This window comes from Tachypleus tridentatus, chromosome 13 (assembly GCF_004210375.1).
Source record: "Tachypleus tridentatus isolate NWPU-2018 chromosome 13, ASM421037v1, whole genome shotgun sequence".
NCBI classification, from domain to species: domain Eukaryota; kingdom Metazoa; phylum Arthropoda; class Merostomata; order Xiphosura; family Limulidae; genus Tachypleus; species Tachypleus tridentatus.
In genome coordinates, this window is record NC_134837.1 from 128743499 (window position 1) to 128765723 (window position 22225).

The window sequence follows — 22225 nt, forward strand, 5'->3', positions numbered from 1 at the left end:
GTGAATAAGTTAGTACATGACTTAGGTCACCACTTCTGATCTACTTATAAAATAATGCTTTAAATCTAATAAACAATAATAAAGAACACTTACGATGGGATTCTTCGGCACTTTAATATTAATATAACTACAATGTCCATGCTTATATTTCGTTTACGAAACGTGAATATTGAGGGAAATATATTATACATGTCGGCCATTTTGAAATTCAATATGGCTACCATACAGGAATATCTCAAGACAGAAATTGCCCTAAATAGGTTTAGTATCAACTATACTATTCATTTAAATCAATTATAAACTTCTACTCAAACCATTTAGCACGCGGTATGTTTATCTTGACTATATGACAGCTACAGGCAGAGAATTCTCGTTATTTTTTCCAAAATTCTAAAGAAAAAACATAAAATTAAAAAATGATTAATCAATAATTCTATACTTTCTTCAAACATAATTTTACTCAGTTAATTTTATTTATGATGTAAGGTGTATTGATATGGGTAAAATATTTGAAAGAGTTAAAAAAGACAAAAATAAGATAAATTATTATATAATACATGGTCTTTATATTTTTTCTTCCTGGTGATAGTTAACGAAAAGATTGTTATTTATTTTGTTGCAGTAGTGACATAACTTTTGGTTAGTAATAAACTAGTAAATGAAATATTAAGATATTCCGATTACACTTTCAACGAGTGAGTGAATATTCAAAGATATTTCAATTATACAACTTTTGTATTTTACGTTATCTATTGGTAATTGTTGGTTGGAAGTTTAAAGAAAGAATTTATCCCCATAACTTTTGTTTGGTTTTATTCGCAAAGTGACACTACGGGTTATCTGTGCTCTGCCCACCACAGGCATTAAACCTAACTTTAGCGTTATAAGCCCTCATATTTCCCAGCAGAAGATTTAATAAACACGAGGTTTCATTGTGCAATAGATAAGTTTGTTTTTCATTACTATATTAGTCCCATAAGGTTTTTGATCTGCGTCTTTATGTCAATATCTTGAACGGATGTTGGTTTTTACATAAGTTTTAGTTGGCAAATATATTACGTTCCTTCGGTTTAAAGAACAAGTCATATAGTTTATTCGTCGTACTAGTAGTTTTAAATTATTGAAAACGTGTTTATAAGTTTATTTATGATTATTTAACAAGCTTGTTTGTTTGTTTGTTTGTTTGTTTTTTGGGAATTTCGCACAAAGCTACTCAAGGGCTATCTGTGCTAGCCGTCCCTAATTTAGCAGTGTAAGACTAGAGGGAAGGCAGCTAGTCATCACCACCCACCGCCAACTCTTGGGCTACTCTTTTATCAACGAATAGTGGGATTGACCGTCACATTATACGCCCCCACGGCTGGGAGGGCGAGCATGTTTAGCGCGACGCGGGCGCGAACCCGCGACCCTCAGATTACGAGTCGCACGCCTTACGCGCTAGGCCATGCCGGGCCATTTAACAAGCATCGTCTACTAATCTGTTCAGGACATTTGAAACTGATAATGCAGTTTCGTCAGGCCCTGACGAACATCTGAAACTGAGATTTTTGAAATGTGTAAAGCTAGTTTTAAAATTAAGTATGTGTTAGGTTGTATCTGCTTCATAATAACAGTAAAGAATGTTATTTCATTGTTTCAAGATGCTTAGCATTATATCTTCAGATGAATATGTTTATGTCATACACCACACTAAATCGTGATACTTACAAGTAGTATTTGTTTATGTACTTTGAAAGAGCAAAAGTGTACTACAAGTTGTTTGCGTTGTTCCCATCGTATTTTAATGTTACAAACTCGCAAGCTGAGCTATCAGTAAAAAATTAAAGCAGTATTACTGGTAATAATACACTTCTATAAACGCAAACTTTGCAATAATTCGCTTAGGTAGAAAGACAAAGGCTGTTAACCATCTACAAAGCCTTCAATGTGCACCAATTGCTCAATAAATATCATAAACATCTATTTAGTCAGAAATTTAAGGTGAGAAGTTAAAAGAGAAACGATGGTGGACAGCAGTGATAAAATCTTTGTTGGAACAGTTAGATGTTTTTATAACGTCCAATTTAAAGTTGTTTTATTGATTGTCTCTTATTAGGCCACTAAACAGTGACTTTGCACTTTGATCATAATATATCCTGAACGGACGTCCGATAGCATGAACACAAAACGAGGACATTCTTGTGCAAACACATATGAACTCGTTTTTTAAGCTTGTTTGTGCCACAATTCGTTTTTTTTCCAAATCAGCGACTTAAAACACTAACATTTCTTTATCCATTTAAAAAAACTAACTGCATTATCACAGCCATCTGGTTGTCAATTTACTGAAATATTTATCAGGTGAATTTTACCAACTCGAAAACAAAAATATTTGCACTTAGTTTTTTGTTTTTGAGTTTCGCGCAAAGCTACACGAGGGCTATCTGTCCCTAATTTAACAGTGTAAGATTAAAGGGAAGGCAACTAGTCATCACTACCAACCGCCAACTCTTGGACTACTCTTTTCCCAATGAATAGTGGGATTGACTGTCACATTACAACGCCCTCACAGCTGAAAGAACGAGCATGTATGGTGCGATGGGAATTCGAACCTGCGACCGCTAGAGTACGAGTCGAACGTCTTAACCCACCTGGCCTTGCGCTTAGTAATATTATAATTTTTACCAATTAACTATCACAAAAAATTCAAGAGATTTCTAATACGTTTTAGTTTTTCTTAAAATCATTATTAGTGTAAGAAAATGTTAAAACTGTGTAAAAATTAAAATAATTTTCGGGTTTAATTAGGCATAACAACAATTTCTATGATTAAAATATAATGACAAGTAGGTTACGTGATTATATTTCCAGCAAGTTGATAATAGGGGTACAACATTTAGCAACTTGATAGTTCGGTACGACATCTAGTGGTAGAATAGTTGTGAAACATTATTATTGGCGGTATATCTGGAGACATGATAGTTCGGCAGACTACCAAGCGGTAGAATAATTTTAGAACATACACTAGAACTTTTGGTGTGTGTGTGACTCTGTATGCTAACTTAATAATCAGAATTTAATAGTGTTAATAGTGGTACAGTATCTTGAGGCACGTTAGTTCAATACGACACCTAGTGGTAGGATGATGGTAAAACAAGTAGCAGCATGACAGATTGGCAAGTCACCTAATGGAAGGATAGTTATTGAACACATGGTACAACATCTAGCGGTTTGATAATTCGATATGACACTTCGTGGTAGGACGGTTCTAGAGCATATTGCAGAATGTCAGTGTAACATCCAACAACAGAGTTACGACAACTAATGATATGATAATGGCAGTACAATATATCGCGGTCTGATAGCTATTTGAGGTGTAATTGTTGTGTTGTGCCATATTGTTTAGTTGTGTTTCGAACAAAGCCTCTCTGTCGATATATGCACTAGCTGTTCGTGATCTTGAAGTGACTGACTAGAATTCGAACCGCCAACTTGTGAGCTGCTCTAGTTGATTAGTGGGATTTGACTGTACTCTTATAACGCCCTAAAGTTCGGAGCGTGAACATATCAACTCACACGTATTGAGATCTTTAGCGGTGTACATTATTGATAATTTTACGACACCCATCACCACAGTAACAATACCCCCATCCCAATAAACAAACATGACGAAAATTGAATCTCCTTTCCTTGCAGTTGAAATATAGAAAATATATTTTATGATAAAATAAAAGTTATAATAACTATTAAGTTATTTTGTAATACTTTATTATTTCTTAATCGTATTACTACCAAGAGGTGAATATATGCCATTTTATCTACGCGCATCAATATTAAGGTTTTCATCCATAAAAGACATTAAAAATTGAAACAAAAAAATCCGCGAATATTCATTGCGGGCATCGAACCTTGAATTTTAGCATTATAAGCTATCAAGATAGCCTTAAGTCATGGGGGAGGGCAACTATATTCAATAAACAATTCATATTTTCAAAATATTAGAAGCACATCTCAGTAAGAATTTTAATGTTGCACTATAAATTCTTCCTGCTTGAAGAAATGTTATTTATAATCACTAAATTCAAACTTCTTTTCTTTAAGTCACAGAATAAAATTGTAATTATTAGCATGCATGAAACCTGAAATGCTTTAGGCTTATTTTTATTGTTTGTTTTTGAATTTCGCGCAAAGCTACACGAGGGCTAACTGCCTTAGCCGTCCCTAATTTAGCAGTGTGTGGAAAGATGGAAGGTAACTAGTCATCACCACTCACCTTCAACTCTTGGGCTACTCTTTTCCCACGAAGAGTGGGATTGACTGTTACATTATAACGAGTCGAGTGTTTTAATCACCTGGACTCTTTAATTTTATAACTATTACTGTATGATAGTACAATAACAATCAGTTAATTACATTTCCCAGTACTATGAAAAATTTTTTTTGTTTTTAAGTTTATATACACTTCTGCACAAATTTAACTACATGATTATAAGACATTGTAAATTCAAATCAGAAATATTCTTTAAACAGTTTTTGGTTTTCAGTAATTATCAGTTTAAATAAAAAAAATCAGAAATAGCATATTACTACAAAACTGAATTATTGATATAATTAAAAGTAGAGGGGAAGTAAAAAAAAAAAGAGTAAATGAGTTCCAAGTATCTTTATTAATCATTTAGGGAGAACGTATATGTTCTAAACCATACTGTTTTTAATTTGATATGTATGAAATATTTTTAATCAACAAAAGAAATTTCATAACTGCTGAATACTTGGAAGTAAAGCTACTTTAACAGTTTCTAAGAATAAAAAAAAACATATTTATGTCAGATGAAAAACTGAAAAACAGTTACTTTATTTATTATATCAAACTTTAATGAAACATAAGTATGACATTCTATTAAAATACAAGAATTGTTGTTTGATACCTTCCTTTATCTTCTCCAAACAGTGCAAATCCATGACTCGTAACGTTAATTTAATTACATTTACATATGTTACTTACATTGTAATGTCCAGGCCAAAGGAACATCGGGCACCTGTGTCTACTGCATACCTACCAAGTAAGCATTCTATAAGAGGTTCAATATGTTAACCAATATCTACACTTATCTAAACATGATAGTACAGTAACTATCAGTTAATTACATTTCCCAGTACTATGAAGAATTCTTAAACTGTTATTTTTACATTTAAACACTATCTTTAATGCATGGCCAGATGATTAAGACACTCGACTTGTAATCTGAGAGTTGATGGGTTCGAATCCTCGTCACACCAAACATGTTTGTTCTTTAGTTAAGCTGTGGGGATGTTATAATGTGACAATCAATCCTATTATTCATTTGTAAAAGAGTAGCCCAAGAATTGGCAGTGGGTGGTGATGACTAGCTGCCTTCCCTCTAGTCTTACACTGCAAAATTTGGGACAGTTAGTGCAGATGGCCCTCGTGTAGCTTTGTGCAAAATTCAAACCAAACCAAACCTTAATGCTCCCTGAAAATAACTAAAAAATATTAAAAAAACACAACTAATAGTACAGTGAAGAATGAATAAATTTTTAATAAGTTTCCAAACTCAGAAAATGTTTGACATACCTCTCACAAATATTAAACTATGCACACAACATACATTTTTAATCAACATTTATTAAAGAATTGATGTCATACACATATTTACATTAATAGAAGTTGAATAACAGAATAAAATTTTTATATTTATACTGGCCCTTTGATAAGCAAATGTTCATGCATAACTACAAGATACAAAACTAAATGAATTTCACAAAATCATAATAAAGTTTTTTCCTGCAGTATCACTATAGTACTTTATATTAATGACCTGCACATCAAATTTTTCCTGCAGTATTACTACAGTCTCTATTTTAGTGATTCCATATACCAATGGGTAAATGATTGCAAGACATTGTGCATATTCAAATATTGTCTTCTAATAACTGTTTAGTACAATAACATTGTTTAAAAAATGGTTCAGAAAGTTTGGAGGAAAGAGTTACAGTTGTGTTATTACACAAATTCAATGATTTTTGGCACTGTAATAATTTCTTAGGTATATAGTTATCTTTACACAATCGTTATTTAATTAAGAACACTTGACAGAACTTAAATAATAACTTATTTATTTACACACTATTTAATTAGCAAGTTTTGTAATCATGCCCACAGTTGCATGGATTGAAAAAAAGAAATTAACAAATGATCATTAAACCAGACACAAAATACAATAATGAATTATTCTCAGTGTTGCATAACTTAACGTTGGTCATCTAAACAGTGTAGCACAGATTCAATGAAACATCTATAAGAACACATACAACAGTGGTTTTCTCAATAACCTGACTTTACAACACCAAAAGCTTCAAGGGAAAACAAACAAAAGTGGTTGTCTCAATACTCTAACAATACAATACTGTTTCAGAACTTCAAGGGAACATCTACCAGAACACAGACTACAGAGGTTATTTCAGTAACCTAACACCACAATAAAAGCCATCAAAGTAATGAAATCAACAGGCCTACTAATAGCAATAAAATTACCAAGAGACTGCAGTTGTTTTCTGTACATTCCTCTTAATTAGTCCATAATTTGAAATTAGAAGCATATAAAAATTAGCATTTTAAATCCATTTTCTTTATTTACCTTTTGAAACTTGTAGATTATTTTATACATCCATATTATTCCAAATCAATAAAGCACTAGTGCAATTTTATCATTATTATTGGGTCTATTAGTTGTTGAACAACTGATGTTATTTTAAAGATAGCATGTAAAAATCATTATTAACAACACCAAACAAACCTCTCATGTCAACTAATTCTGAATACAATTAAAAAGAAGTTTCTGAAAACAATGAAGAGCATTTTACTCAATACACTCACTATTCATCACTTTTCAAAACAATTCCATTAGCTTTTGAAAAAAACACCCTAACTCTATACATACACAAAAAAACTTTTTCAAAATACAAAATATTCCACTGTTATATTTTTTTGTGACAAAGATAAAAAATATGCTATTTAGAAATGTCTTATTAAATGTTCATAAAATTTCAAAAAGAAAATTGATGATACAAAGATATTTAAATACCTCAAAATAAATATAGACTTCTATCAAACAAACTGACTGAAAAACTTATATAACTCTTCACATATAAAGTTGTGATCCAATAAGATTTCAATATCTATATGTAAAACAATTGAAAACATACTGCTAAGATAATTAAGTGTATTGTAAACTTCATCTGATTTTCCTAATTAAGTAAAGATGTACTGTAAAACCTGTAGATGTTTCATTTTATTTTCCTAATTAAGTAAAAATGTACTGTAAACTTCACATATGTTTCACGTTATTCTTCTAAATCCTGTAGATGTTTCATTTGAGATTCTTAATTAAGTAAAGATGTACTTACACTCCATGGATGTTTCATTTTATTTTCCTAATGAGGTGACAATAACTTGAATTGTTTCATTTTCACTTTAAAGGACAAACAATTGCTGGTTTAAACTAAATAATTTGATTTTCTTATTTTTTCACAGTATGTTTCAGATAAATAATCACAACATGAAACCAACACCTGTTCAAGAGTTTTAGACTAACCTTCAGGGAACAGCTTAGAGAAATACTAATAAAACAGGAAGAAGAAAACCTACACAAATTAACTGTTGGACTGAACAAGCTTAGAGAAATAGACAAAATCCATTGCATGGATGCATCACTTGCCTGAAAAATGTTATATGAAATCCCCATATGAATACACCATTCAATTTGTCAATACTTTAGATATAAACTAACAGAACAAAATCCCTACATGAATATTCTGTTTCACTGAACAATGTCACAGAAGCAAACAAACATAAAAAAATCCTTATATCGATACACTGTTTGGCCAAACAATGTCACAGAAGCAAACAAAAATAAACATTTCCTCACACTGATACACTGTTTGACTGAGTGATGTCACAGAAGCAAACAAAAAAATCCTTATAATGATACACTGTTTGACTAAACAATATTACAGAAACAAAGAAACATACAATATCCTCATGTTGATACACTGTTTGACTGAACAATGCCTCAGAGGCAAACATAAAAAAATCCACATACTGAACAATGTTACAGAAGTAACTAAACATAAAAAAATCCTCATATTGATACAATGTTTGATTGAACGATGTTACAGAAGCAAACAAACACAAAAATTTCTTCACACTGATACATTGTTTAACTGAACAATGTTACAGAAGCAAACAAACATTAAAGAATCCTGATATTGATACACTGACTGAACAATGTTACAGAAGCAAACAAACAAAAAAAATACTCACAATGATATAGTGTTTGACTAAACAATGTCACAAAAGCAAACAAACATTAAAAAATCCTCATACTGATACACTGTTTGGCTCAACAATGTTGCAGAAACAAACAAACAGAATAAAATCCTCATATTGATACACTCACCAATGTTAAAGAAGTAAGTAGATTGAACAAAATCACCATATGATCAATCAAGGTTGTAATGGATGTAAGAGAAATAACTGTCTAGCATATTTACAAATGGAAAACAAAGGTGCTTGTTAAGTTACTATATGAATTTTATGTTTATAATAACAAAATAAGTATCTTACCCATGCATTTTATCAACTCAGAAATGTTCCACACACATTTTACATCTTTATACTACATGTATTTAAATAACTTGCATATACAACCCTTCAGAAACTCAAATTTCAATGTTGTTAAAGAGATACTTATATAATATGTAATAGAAAATTTTCTATGGCACAGAGAAGACTGAACACCATTTATATGTTTCCAGTTATCTTATACTTTTAAATATAATTAGTGTCTGCTCTTTAAATCCAATTCAGAACTTCTGGTGGGGTCATTTGTTACAGTTTAAATACCAAAAGTTGATGAAGTACTGAAAAAAAAGACTGTTATAAAAATCAAGTTAACTGTTGTACTTTTCCACATTCTTCTTAACTTGTCCATTGCAGCTCAAAATCTGACGTGCGTAATAAATAGCATTTCATATCTATCATTTGTCTCCCACAAGTCACTGCAGTAAGATTATTTTTCATTCCAACTGAGAAGTTGGACTGGATGATGAAAGACAAAAAAATTCTAAGAAATGCCATTTACACAGAGGATCATTCATTAAGTAAAGTTCATTAACAAAATTTAAAAGTACATGTTAATGACTAAAAAACAGGCTTTTTTTTGGGAGAGGGGAGATGAAAAGAAAACTTAAGATTTTAAATAAAAGATACAGTAATCTGGATGACCAGTTTAAACAAACTGTAAAAACTATCTTGACATATTCACAGCTAAGGTGGTAGAATAGGCAACATTTTTCAAATTCAAGACAAGCATTCTACATAACTATTTAAATACATATTAATGCAATTGCTGAAAACATGATATACACCTTAATTTGTACTTAATATTTGTAAAGATATTGCATGTTGATGAGGAAAAAATTTAGTTAATAAGCAAACTTGCTGAAATGTATTTAAAACTGATAAAAGTTGAACTTTTACCTAGCTAGCTTCTTCAGACTTGATTAGCACGTAACCTACAAAATTAAATATTTACAAGTTCTCTCTTCATACATACTTAGCAATTAAAAGGAATCCTTTGCTCCTGTTTGGCATAGTTGCTCATTGTGATTGTTGTTGTTGGCGGTGGTTGTGAGTTGTCAGTGTTTCCGACACTTTCAGCAAAACCAGTGAAGCTGTCTGGAGACTGGAGGGAGTGTATGTAGAGGGGATTTACATCAAACTGAGTGTTGTCAAAAAGGAAGTTATTCTAAAATAGGAAGACAACAAGCACAAATGTCTTTAACATGTAATAGTATGGTAATGCATATGTTTAACTTTATAGCACTACTTTCCACCCAATTATTTTCACCTTGATATTATTAAAAACAACTCCACCATGCTCTCATTAGTCACAGATTTATACTGAAACTTTAAAAGCTTTATAACTGAAATTTGTGTTCTTTTATGTTTACTGGACTCAAATTTTTTTTTATTAACTATATTTTTAACTTAGCTTGAAAAAACGACTTCTCCAGATTTAGTACTTCTTGTAAAAAGATACAAAAATTGAATTTTACTTTTCATAATTTGTCTCTTTCTTCTCTTGTATTTCATACCTTTTGATTTTTTTCAATGATTTTGGATCTGAGTGCTTTTCCTCTTATTTCTCGAGTTAGAAAAACAGATTCAATTTTATAAATTAAAGCTAATATTATCATATTCTTCTGTGAGATACTTTTGCAGCCCATCAGTTCTCTCATGCATGCTCTAAAGATATTTTGTGTATTCTAAAAATATAACAGTCTATACATAATGCCTTAGGTTATTTTAAATGTATTTAAGAAAATATAATCACTTTAGATTTCAGACTGTTTTGCAAAATATATACTTACAGTGTTTTTAAAACCCCAAAAAACTCAGCACATTTTACTGGTAATGATTATATATGATATGAATAAAGAAAAGCAGTTTTACTTGTTTTAATAATCAAATATTATTTTGTATTTATTTTAATTTTAAATTCAATTCCAGCTAATTACAATTTTTCACTTAGTCCAATCCAAATAAATTATATTGTATCTCATCTTATTTCTGGTCTTTTATACAAAGACGTGACACAAGAACTATTTGAACACCCAGGAACGGGGTGTTTGAAAATGAATATACCAAACATAAAGTTGAATACTTTTATTGTTATTTAAGATAATAACAAAAATTGAACATATGTACAACTATCATTTTGGTCTTGTTTCTTTGACAAATTAACTGTTACTGAGAACTTGTATTTACAGATGCTAAAAGGGTTCTATTACATACCTCTGAGAAACTCCTGGCTTGTTACAAAGAGCTATATTTCAGTATGATGGAACACAATACCATTTTGCTTGAATTGTGAAAGCGTTTTTAAACTTTAAACCAAACTTTTCTAGAGCTTTGGACTGGGAAAGAAGGACTTATTAAATGGCCCACTTGTTAATCTGATCTAACAACCCTTGATTTTTAAAGTATGAAGCTTTTTGGAAACAACAGTCTACCATAACAAACCTAAACAACTTTGAAGAACTGAAACTTTGGCTTTGTGATGCTGTCTTACCCATCTCGACTGTTGTGTTGGAAAATGTTTTCTCAGAATTTAATTAATTATAACGAATGATGGAGGACAATTGGATGTCCATTAATTGTTAAAACTAAAACTTACAAGCTAACTATTTGTCTTCAAAGATATTCAATGTTTCTTGTTATCTCAAATAACAATAAAATTATTAAAATATATTTTTAATACATTCATTCTCTGAAACTCTGTATTATGGATTTTTAATAAATACAGATAGTACTTTATGGTAATAATTTAATTAATACACAGCCAAGAAATACCTTTATGATCTGCTGAAAATCTAGCCTAACTGATTTTTTTCTTAATTTAATACAAAACACAGAGCCAATACATCCTCATGTTTGTGAAACATGTGACACTATGAATGAATAATGTATTCATACCAGTAAAAAATACAATTCACACACTATAGGTACATAATGCATTCATCTTAGTAAAAAACATGATATCATTCACACATTATAAGTACATAATTTATTTATGTTAGTAAAAACAATGTGACCTAATATGAGATATCTACACTTCTTATAAAAAAAATTAAACACATAGCTGTCTCTGAAAATGAACTGAGATACTGTTATTAAACATATCAATAATTTTCTTTGTGGCAGACAGTATCTTCTTCCATAATCAATGTTTTCATACCATTGCACTGCTATATTTATGTGTCAAGTAAAACTTTCATGACATTGTCCTGTTATCTTTTATGTTATAGCTGACAATTTCATGGTATTACTCTGACATCATTTTGCTACATTTTAATATTAATACTAACTTCCAATCAGAGCAAGTAGAAACATAAGAAATCACGTTTTCATTAGTTGGATATCATCACTGTTAACAATACTTTTGGATGTAATCCCAGTAATACCTCACAAGGTTCAGACAGCTTCAAAGATAGGTTATTTCTAAATACATATATTTAGCTAACAATACAAAATAATCTATATAATGAAAGTACAATAATATACAAAAACAATATACATTAATATTTTGAACTGAAGTTCAAATTTTACATTTATTCTTCTTGCTTATACAGGCCACAAGAATAACCTCACACACCATGTCCCTCCCAGCACATGCTGTCTTTAAACAATTGTGAACAATTTTCTCTGTATCTTGATATTGGATTATTTATAACCATTACTGATTTCCTTATAAGGTTAGTTCTCACTATCAGTTCTGAGGTATTCTGCATGAATTTCATAGTTTGCTCTTGCCAAGATTACCTCAGTTGGGTAAAAACATTAATAATTAATACACATGTATCTTAGATAAAAGCTAGTTAAATCATAAGTTTAAGACATTTCTGTTGTTATTGTTAAATGTTAATATTTTATGTTCTATATTGAATATTTAAAGTGTAGAAAAATCATGTAAAGCAATAACAATATCATTAAAAATATAGGGTTAACTTTCACTGAGACTTTGAGAAAAAAAATACAAGCCCCATGCATAAGTACAAAATTTATTGTTTCTGATAATATATTCTTATTTATTGTTACAAAAATAATTAAAACATAAAAATTAAAAACTTATTATGTTACATAAGAAAAATTAAGTTATGTAATAACACAGCTCATGAGTGCAGCACACTGTTTTTTGACTGAGCATGTCTGAAATTAAGCACAAAGCTATGAAATAAGCCATCTGGACAGGGAAGAGGGATATGATGATATGAAAATAAGGGTAAAACAAAGTAGGTGGACATCTTTAAAGTAAGGTTTGCAGTTAACAATGGAGCCAGAATTCATTAAAGTAGCTGGAAGAAATACGTCATAACAAAATAGGTGTTTGCAAGAAACTGTTGACTAAAGCTTGTTTCAAATAAGAACTAGTTTTAGAAAACACTAGATAAAAGCTGTTATAATTATAGGAAATATGACCATTACAGCCATGATTAAGGAATCAACAGCTTATTAGAATTACAACTAATTTCAGAATGAGGCACAAGGTCCAAATGCATCAAAGGAGCAACAAAGAGCTAACCACACATCCAGAAAAGATTGGCCAACTGGGTAACTCTAGGGATCTTGTTTCTGGAAATTTGATTTGCTAAAAAGCCCACAGTTCCTACAAAGACTTTGGCTTTCTATTGCTTATATGTAATATAGAATTAAATGTAAGTGAGAACTATTAACAAATGCTGAAAGAGAAGATGTGACAAGATTGATCTGATTTTCTGTTTGATAACCAAACAGAATTGAAGGCTATAAAATTATAGTTTATAGAGCAGTGATAATTTTATAGTGAGTAACTTACATTAAATGTTGTACTTATTGGAAGGGTGGTGAATAAAATAGAAGGATACATATAGAAAATTTGTCTGATTTCTAAAACTAGGAGAAATTCAGGATTTTTTAAAATATTCTCTTACAAAATTTAAAACTTTATGGATTATTAGCTACAATTTTATGCTATACTAACTGGTATAATACAAATAAAAAAGTAGTTATTCTGAATTAAGTCACTATAACTTTGTAACATAGCAGTAAATTATGCCTGAGCAAAGAAGGTTAACAAATAACATTGTTAAGAGAAACTAATACAGAGAAATGCTTAAATATAAGTATAAATACTGTATCTGTAAAGTAATAATAAATAAAAACACTGAGAATCTGGAATTGATAACATTAATGACAACAGGAAGGAGTTGATGTTATTATTTAGTGTTAGGTAATCATTGAATTATGGGGTGTTGCTATTCTCACTGTGCAATCAGATACATGACTCAGGTGGATTAGTTAGCCTACATCTGCTTCTTTCAGAAATTCCCATTTGCTCATGTGCATGTATTTGTAGGTTACATGTAGTTTTATCAATATAAGTAGCTTTACATTTACAACAAGTCTATTTATATACAACCCATGAATGCATAGGAATGGGTAAAGTGCATTTGGTTTCAAACACATTTTTAATTCTAAATGTTAACATAAACACTAAGTGTAGTTTAATTTGTGGGTAATATGTTTTGATTATTTTTTGAATTTGATATCTGAGTTTAAAATTTTGTTTTCCAATGAAAGGAATAATCAGAACTAGTGACTATATTGAGACTGTGATTTTTTGGTAGGTTTTATTTTATTTATGCAATAAATTCTGGATTCTCAGGGTTTTTATTTGATATTTAGATACAGTGTTTATACTATCTTAATCCTATCTCAATAACTGTTTATTTTGACAATATTGTTTATTAAACATGTGTATATCACAGGTCTTATCACATGCTTCATTTGATGTTGTTTTTTCAGTATTACTATGTTTTTAACATTTATTACAAAACTTAGTTTATTTTTCCTTAACATTTCTACATTTGATTTGTACACTGATGTAACTTATAGACCTAAGTTTACAAATGATGTTCAAATAGAAATACCTTACGATCTGAACTATGACTAACATAAATGTATTGTTATAATTCCACTAAACCTAGTATTTCACTGATAATAAACTAATGCTATTTTCAAATGAACTGTACTTGACTTTATTCTTACCAAATAATTTAAAATAAACTCTCCAAAAAAGGTCATTAGAACAATCACATTATCTTGCTATTTTTATAACTAACAATTTCATGGCACTGCCCTACTATTGTTATGTTATAATTAACATTTTTGTGGCACTGCTTTGCTATTATTTTATATTATCTACATTTTTATTGAATTGCCTTCATATTTTAGGTTATAATTATATATAACATTTTTCATGGCATTATTCTGATACCTAGTTGTTATAATTAGCATTTTTATCACATTATCCTGATATTTTTTTATTATGAGTTACATTTTATGGCATTGGCCTAATATCTTTTTGTTCAAACTCTAAAGAATCTCTTTAACACATATTTAATCTATCAATTTAAGCCAACAATTGTTTAAAATATTTGCATATAAGCATTCTTCGAAATGCGAGTAATGTGCCCACTTCATCAAAAGTCCAAACATCTTAAGTTGCTAAGAAAGATAAATGGTTATGTATATGATCCCTTCTCAATTTTTCTTGCACATAGAAGTACCAGAATTTTTTTTATCACTAACAAATAAATCAAAGGTGTTATTTCAAAAGACATTACACAGTCTTATACATACCATGACCAACACATAGGTGTTTAATAAACCTAGTAAGTGAATCCTATTTTATTTTAACAAGATGTGCTTTCTGATTTAAATTATGAAGCACATAGTATTTACCTGGTAAATATAGTCAGAATCTGTCTTCAGAGAAGAACAAGACAGATGATGAGGCAAACTCACAATGTCATCTTCACCCACATCATCTATCTGGGCTTTGTAAGAAAACAGGATACTAGGATGGGACACACTAGATCACAGAAATTATGAAATAAAAATTTACTACTGTCTATATACACAAACATACAATACCTATAGCATAACACAAATAATTATAAGATAATTTTAAGTGGTACAATTCACCTATATGACACAGATGTTTGGCTTGTTTAGTACTCAATGGGTAGTCACTTCATAAAAATATATCTAAAGAGGAAAAAGTACTTTGTGCAAGTTTATAAATAAGTGTAATAGTACATCTGCATAATAAAGTATGAATAATTAAAGAATTGAACACGAATAGTTTTAATGCACCAAGCCTGTCATTCTCAAGGGAAGGTGTAAAACTATTCTCGGCATATCAAACCTGCAGGTTCTAAATGGCTGCAGAAGGATGAGGGTTGACTTATGGCAGTAGTGTGAAAAAATTGATTTGAAGAAAAACATTAACACTAAAGCCAATTTTCAGTTTCCTTTTGATAACAGTAGCCATCATGTTTGTTTACTCTAACTGAAAGGGACTGTTTTATTTAACCATTATATGCATGATTATAAAAACAATTACTGGGATATATACACTTTCCATGGTGGGCTCCCATCTCATCTTTCTCTTTGTTAAAATTTACTTAAAAGTTTGTTCAGTGGCTTGTGAACTGGTTTGATTTATTCCATTTTTAAGCAGTTCCTATTTTGTTTGATATCAAGATGTACTGTTGTTAGGTAAATATCATCTCTTAATCTATCTACAGTTATTTGGTTCACTTGGTTACCAAACATTTTAATTTTCTTGAATAAACTACTTACTGATACCAGTTTAAATACTTGGGAAATGGTGACATTTTTGGAGTAATTTAATTCTCCATGAATGCCTTTTTCAAAACTCTTTATTTTGTGTATGTTGAACATTTATTCCAATAAAAGGGGCATTTGATATGAATTTGTGGTTTTCCTAAAGTGACATTATGTATGTGACCAAGAAGATAAAAAAAAGGTTATGTTGAAACTCAGTGAAGTCAGTCACATTAAGTATGGGAATTTATCATTCAAAACCTTTTAGAAAAATTAGAATGAAAATCTGTACTATTTAATAATATTTAATAACTGTTAGAAGATGTAGAGACAAATGTAAACACGTACCCGAATCTCACTGGTTTAGTTTGACTTATTTCTCTCCCTTATTTTTTTATTGCACATGCATACCAACATGTAATATTTAAAGTAAAATCTTATCAAGTTCTCATGTTAGAAGAAATAACAGTTTACAAAACATATGGATCATCCAGAAGTCAAAAGCCATAGACATTACAGTCTTAAAGTTCAACAAATGTGTTTGTAATGTCAGTTGTACATATTTAAGGAAAGGAAAAACACTGATGGTACAGTATACCAAGAACTGATATATGTATGACTGTTGATGACATGCAATTTGAATAATAAATAAATTGTTTATTTTTTCCTATGGGTCAACCCATACTTCTGGAAAACCCTCTATTTTATTCTCTATTAAAAGTTATATCATAATTCATTTACATCAGATGATGTGCATATTGCAACTAACCTGAAAAATCCTGCTAGGAATGTTGAGTACACTAAGGGAGTGTAAAGTGTAAAATATAAGTAGGTCGTCACATCCACTAAACTAGGAATGAAAAAATATTTCTTTAGCACTAAAATTTTCACTTTACATAAGAACTGACAAAAGACAATAAACATAATAGTGTATTTCAGTGATGATAATTTGACTGACAAAAAGTTAAAGAGAATCACAAAATTAAAGAAAACTTGTTTTGATAGCTTAAATTAAAAAAATGAAAAAGTTGAAAGGAAACTTTTGATTGGGTGACTTAATTATCAAAGATTTTTGGAGTTTTCTTTAATCAATGTAGTTGGAGTCTAGAGTAATCTAGTCAAGGCCTCAGCCAATAACTAATTATTTATAACTTATCACAATGATATAAACACCAATCAATCATTGCCATGGCATATATTTGTGCCATGGTTTTTTCAGACACTCTAACAATACGTCTAAACTTCAGAGAATGGTTACTATTAGGTAGTATTGTTTAGGATATTAGAGTTATTATAACACAGATTTGTTGCTGAATTTGTTTTTAAATGTTCAGAAGTTAGAATTATCTTGATAAAGATGTTTTTCACATATATAAAACACATGAAAATTACACTTGTATAAATGTAAAAGTTTTAAAACAAAAAGGAGGAATGAACAATATAATTCATCTAAATATGAATATAAATAGCTAAATGAATTACCTGTTCCCTGAACAGGTGTCCAAATTACTTGAAATATATATTTAAAAAAATCAATGTTTATTAATATTTTATGTTTTATCTACACCTTTGATTTTCAAAACAAAACTTATACAATCTAAACTAATGCTTCCTGATATATCACAGTAGCTGTTCTTCCTACTTCTGAAAACAAATAGGTTCTGATGAAATCCAACCCTTGGGCATCCCACATACAAGTGACCCCATGTGAAAAGCAAGGCTGCTTTAGGAACAACTTGGCAACCTTTGAACTTTGACATTGTGCACTATTAATTCACAATGCAAAGCAAATTGTAACTGTAAATTGGAGCCTTCTAAATACAAAGAGCTTATCACTATATAGCAAAGAAATTCTTGGAATGAAGACATTTTCACCTTATAATTGCTGCTTCAACAACCTTTGGTAGTATAGTGTTAATACAACTAAATTTGTGGTATGACATAATCTTGGAAGATCAAGATTTGTTTAACATGACTGGTGAACCAACCTCTGATTGTAGAATGTGACCTGGCATTCCTGGTTAGTCAAGAGAGTTTAGGAAATAAGTTAGTAATATATAGCATCAATTGTAACTGGAATACTAACAGTTGAGCTGTATGTGGACAAATTCCTATCCACAAAGTTTATGCAATAAATAATGATTTATGTCATAAACAGCATCATATCACTGTAAGGTGCAAGAATTGCTCTTTTAAATGACCATAAATAATTTTGACAAATATTAAGGAACACCTTTTCCATTAGGTCCTCTGTATCCTTAACTAAGTTACTACATTTGTCTGGAATAATAATGTAGTTGTTTGTTTGAATGATAGGAAATTTTCCAACACTAAATTAAGAAGTTTTTGAATTAAACAGTTTACTTTTATATTACTGAAGTTATTAAAAAAATAAAACCAGAAATTAACATTCAATATAAACAACACTGTTGGCCTAATAACAATATTATAAATTTTGTTTCTAAGAGATGATGTGTATTGTTAAGTATTACCAAAAGCAGGGTGACATTAAGACATAAACTGAACTAAATTACAAAAATTAGTTTTTGTGGAAATCCTGGTGGAAATTTGCCCCTTAATGTTATGTCTGGGGACTGTATGAGTATGTAAAATTTGGTAGTGACTGGTCAGATAGTGTGTGAGGAGTTAGGAGACAAATATATTATATACAGAAAGGTTATAACTATTTAATTTAAAAAAATACTAACTAAAATCTTTGTTTCTTTACTGTTTCTATTTTTATATCAGTAACATCACTGGAATAAAGATATAAACTTTGAAATTGCTGGATTATAATTCAGGTAATCTAACCATTTGCAGAACATATTTGTGTTATTTTAAACTTTGACTTATTTAGGTTACTTTAGAATTACACAGTTGACAATGATTAATCCAAAATTCTGTATTATTATAGTGTGGAGGTTCTTTCTCGTAAAAAATATACTGAAAATTTGGTTGTAGTGAAACACAGAAAACTTTTAACAAGTTAATTAGGATTACGCTATCACTGCAAAAATGAAACATTTCTGTAGATAGTGTGAAGTAAGCATTGTTAATTGTACATACAACAATATGATATCAAAATACCTTCTAGTTCTAAAACTCCACAGTAAAGTTATAACTACCAAAAGTTTTAACTTACAGAATAAATTGATGTTATTCTAAGTTTTATGTTGTTTGAGTTCAAATTTGGGTTACTTGGAGAATACCAAGAAATACTAGATTAGACCTTGAATAATATGCATACTTTGAATAATTAAAAAAAAACAGTTATGATTATCCTCCATCTTGGTTGGCTATAAAATGTTGAGTAAATGTTTAATTATATATATAATATTACTGCAACTGAAGAATAAATATTTTGCTTTTTTGTAAATACTTAAAAACACAGTTGTGTAACTTATGTGTATACTACATTTTCATACAAAGAGTTTAGGGCTAACAGAATAATTTAATTCTAAACTTTTGTATCTTAAGGCAGAAGACAGACTTTCTTTCAACTTTTCATATTTTTTTGCCACTTGAATTTTATTTTTAAACACAATTGTTAAAGTCAGTTCTGTATCTTAATTTTAATTATATTCTGATAATTCTAACTCAGAAATGTTTTAAAATCACCAACTGCTCATTTTTCTGATATTTATTTGGTATAATTCATGAAGAAAGATGAAAAAATTTGTATTTCCATTTCTGAACATCTGTGATGAGTCTTCCCACTAGTTCTTTTATATACTTTAGTATGCTACAAAGAATAACTTTATTTTACCCCTTAAGAATACTTTTTCCTTTTCTTCAGTTTCAAGTGTTTAAGTTTTTGTACAAATCTTGGTTGAAATCTTGTTATGATGCCACATCAAGTGGTTTCATCATTTAATAATAAAACATATCTTTTGAAGTAGGTATAAAGAAAGTTTAAATTCAATTGGATAGAACAATAATTAGACTATACATACAAAACAAAAACATCATTACAGATTTAAAAGCGTATAGCAAACGTACAACATATGTAACAAAGTTTTGTTCTCTTCAAGTTTTAACAAGTTTACCTAGTCTAGGGATTATATATACAGTAAGAAACAAAGAAGACATACAACTGGAGGTTGCTTAAGATTTAGTAATGGTATCTTGTTGTTGTTTGGTTCTTTGTTTAAAACTAGTGTCTATACTTTTTAATAAATGTACCATGTTTATTTCTAATTGCAATGTTTGTAGATGAGGTTTTTTATTATGCTCAACAAATCAAATCATAAAATCAGTAAAGTTTACTGTTTAGTAGGATAAGAGACTACAAAGTATTGTTATAACTCATATTTTTCTTTAAAATTATTTTCATGTTTATCCTAATCAGACAACATACACAAATGAAATGGTAATTTACTCCTTTCTAATCGTGATATGTTATAAATAAAAACATTATCAATGGTGGAAGCAAAACATGTTATTATTTAATTATCATTTTATTTGATTTATACAAAGTCAATAGAGTGATGCATTCAGCAAGTACAGAATATGGGGACAACCCCTGGAAAAAGACTGTTACAAAATTTGATTTTAGTGAAAAAATGTTCTTCCCAAACTGTGAGAATGACAACCCCCAGCCTGTCTGTAATATAAGTGAAGGATAATTCGAAAATTACTTTAAAAAAAGTGTGAAAATAGCAAGAAGCTAATGCATATCTTTCTTGTTTAAATGTGGAGAGGGGGCACTTCTGTAGTAATCAACTAATTAGTTTGTCAGTTAGATAGCACATACCACTATTTACCAAGCAAACAACAGTGCCAGATTTTTTTCTATTTTAATTTTTATAGATTTTGTATACTGTTTATGTAATATTTAATGTTATGTTTATACTCTATTGACAAGTCTATCAAGATTATTTTTAAGACTTAAATAGTTCTAAATACTTTTTTTACCTGACTCAGAAATTACTAAAATCTACATAAAATGAACAGAATACTGTAAAACTATTTTCAGCTTGCATTACGTACCAAATTCCATCAATATTTCCATAATATATCAGTCCACTACCAATAGCCTGAATGATGTTCAGTGAAGTCAAAAACAATGCATACCAGTAAAATGATCTTTTGGCTGAAACCAGAAACAGTATTGTCAACAGACCTAGATTTCAGTGAACTACATAGAACTTATTTCTTAGTTGTGATAATTATGATTAATAAAATAGTATGTGAATAATAAACTTTTATTGCATACATAATAAGTGCAATGATATCCTTAAATGTAGGAGCAAATACAGAGTATTACACATAAATAGCTTATTTAGTTTATTTGGACCAATCTAAAGATGTTGTTAATGCTTTGAACTCTGACATGTGACATTTGAGCTTAGCACATGTTAGTTAAAAGTTAATTATTTATGAAAGACAAAAAAGACTTGAGAACTTGATGTATTTAGTCTTTAAGGAGAATCCTTTAGAAATCCATTGTCATTGTTATTCAGACCTACACACATTCCACACTTAACCAAAAATAGATACTTACAGGGAAGAGCCAACCTTTGTCTCAGTTTTGTCCATGGTAAAATGAAAATTACAAAATATGCCTGTACACAGATGAAAAAAATAAAACATTAAATTACTGATCCACTTATCTGACAACAACAAATATACAAATTGATACGACTGAATATATACATTTAATGAAAAATCTACAAAAGTTTTATTATTGACAATATTAAATAAAGTGCTAATAATAAAATAAAATGAGTGCTGTTTTGTTTCAGAGAAAGTGTTGAATTCAGAGGGTGTACAAGCAAGAATTTCCCCATTACAAGCCCTCCTGAAGTACAGTACTTTCCAATTTGTCATATTTGAATTTTAATCAACCTCCCACCCCTGTAAAACGGTTTAGATTAAACACTGCTTCATAAGCTTTATAGAGAAGACAAAATATTTGTTTTAATTTAATTACTATATTATCTATATTAGTATGTTTAAGAAATCTACTTCCAATATTCAAATCTAAGCAAA

The 22225-nt window shown here is 29.7% G+C and overlaps 1 protein-coding gene across 4 annotated transcripts in view; it reads right to left on the reverse strand.

Annotated features, from left to right (window-relative positions):
* Window positions 1-22225, reverse strand: part of LOC143237936 (transmembrane protein adipocyte-associated 1 homolog) — a 57066-nt gene that overhangs the window by 9269 nt on the left and 25572 nt on the right. For 2 of the 4 annotated variants that reach the window (XM_076477698.1, XM_076477699.1), the window contains exons 8-12: window positions 21738-21798; window positions 21224-21326; window positions 17004-17084; window positions 15347-15476; window positions 5607-9809 (exon numbers count right to left, since the gene is read on the reverse strand). In XM_076477698.1, coding sequence (XP_076333813.1) covers window positions 9618-9809; window positions 15347-15476; window positions 17004-17084; window positions 21224-21326; window positions 21738-21798 — 567 coding nt within the window. In that variant the 3' untranslated portion in view covers window positions 5607-9617. Of the gene's footprint in view, window positions 1-4984; window positions 5036-5606; window positions 9810-15346; window positions 15477-17003; window positions 17085-21223; window positions 21327-21737; window positions 21799-22225 lie in introns of those variants that run through there. The other 2 variants (XR_013020342.1, XM_076477700.1) reach the window with 2 other exon arrangements.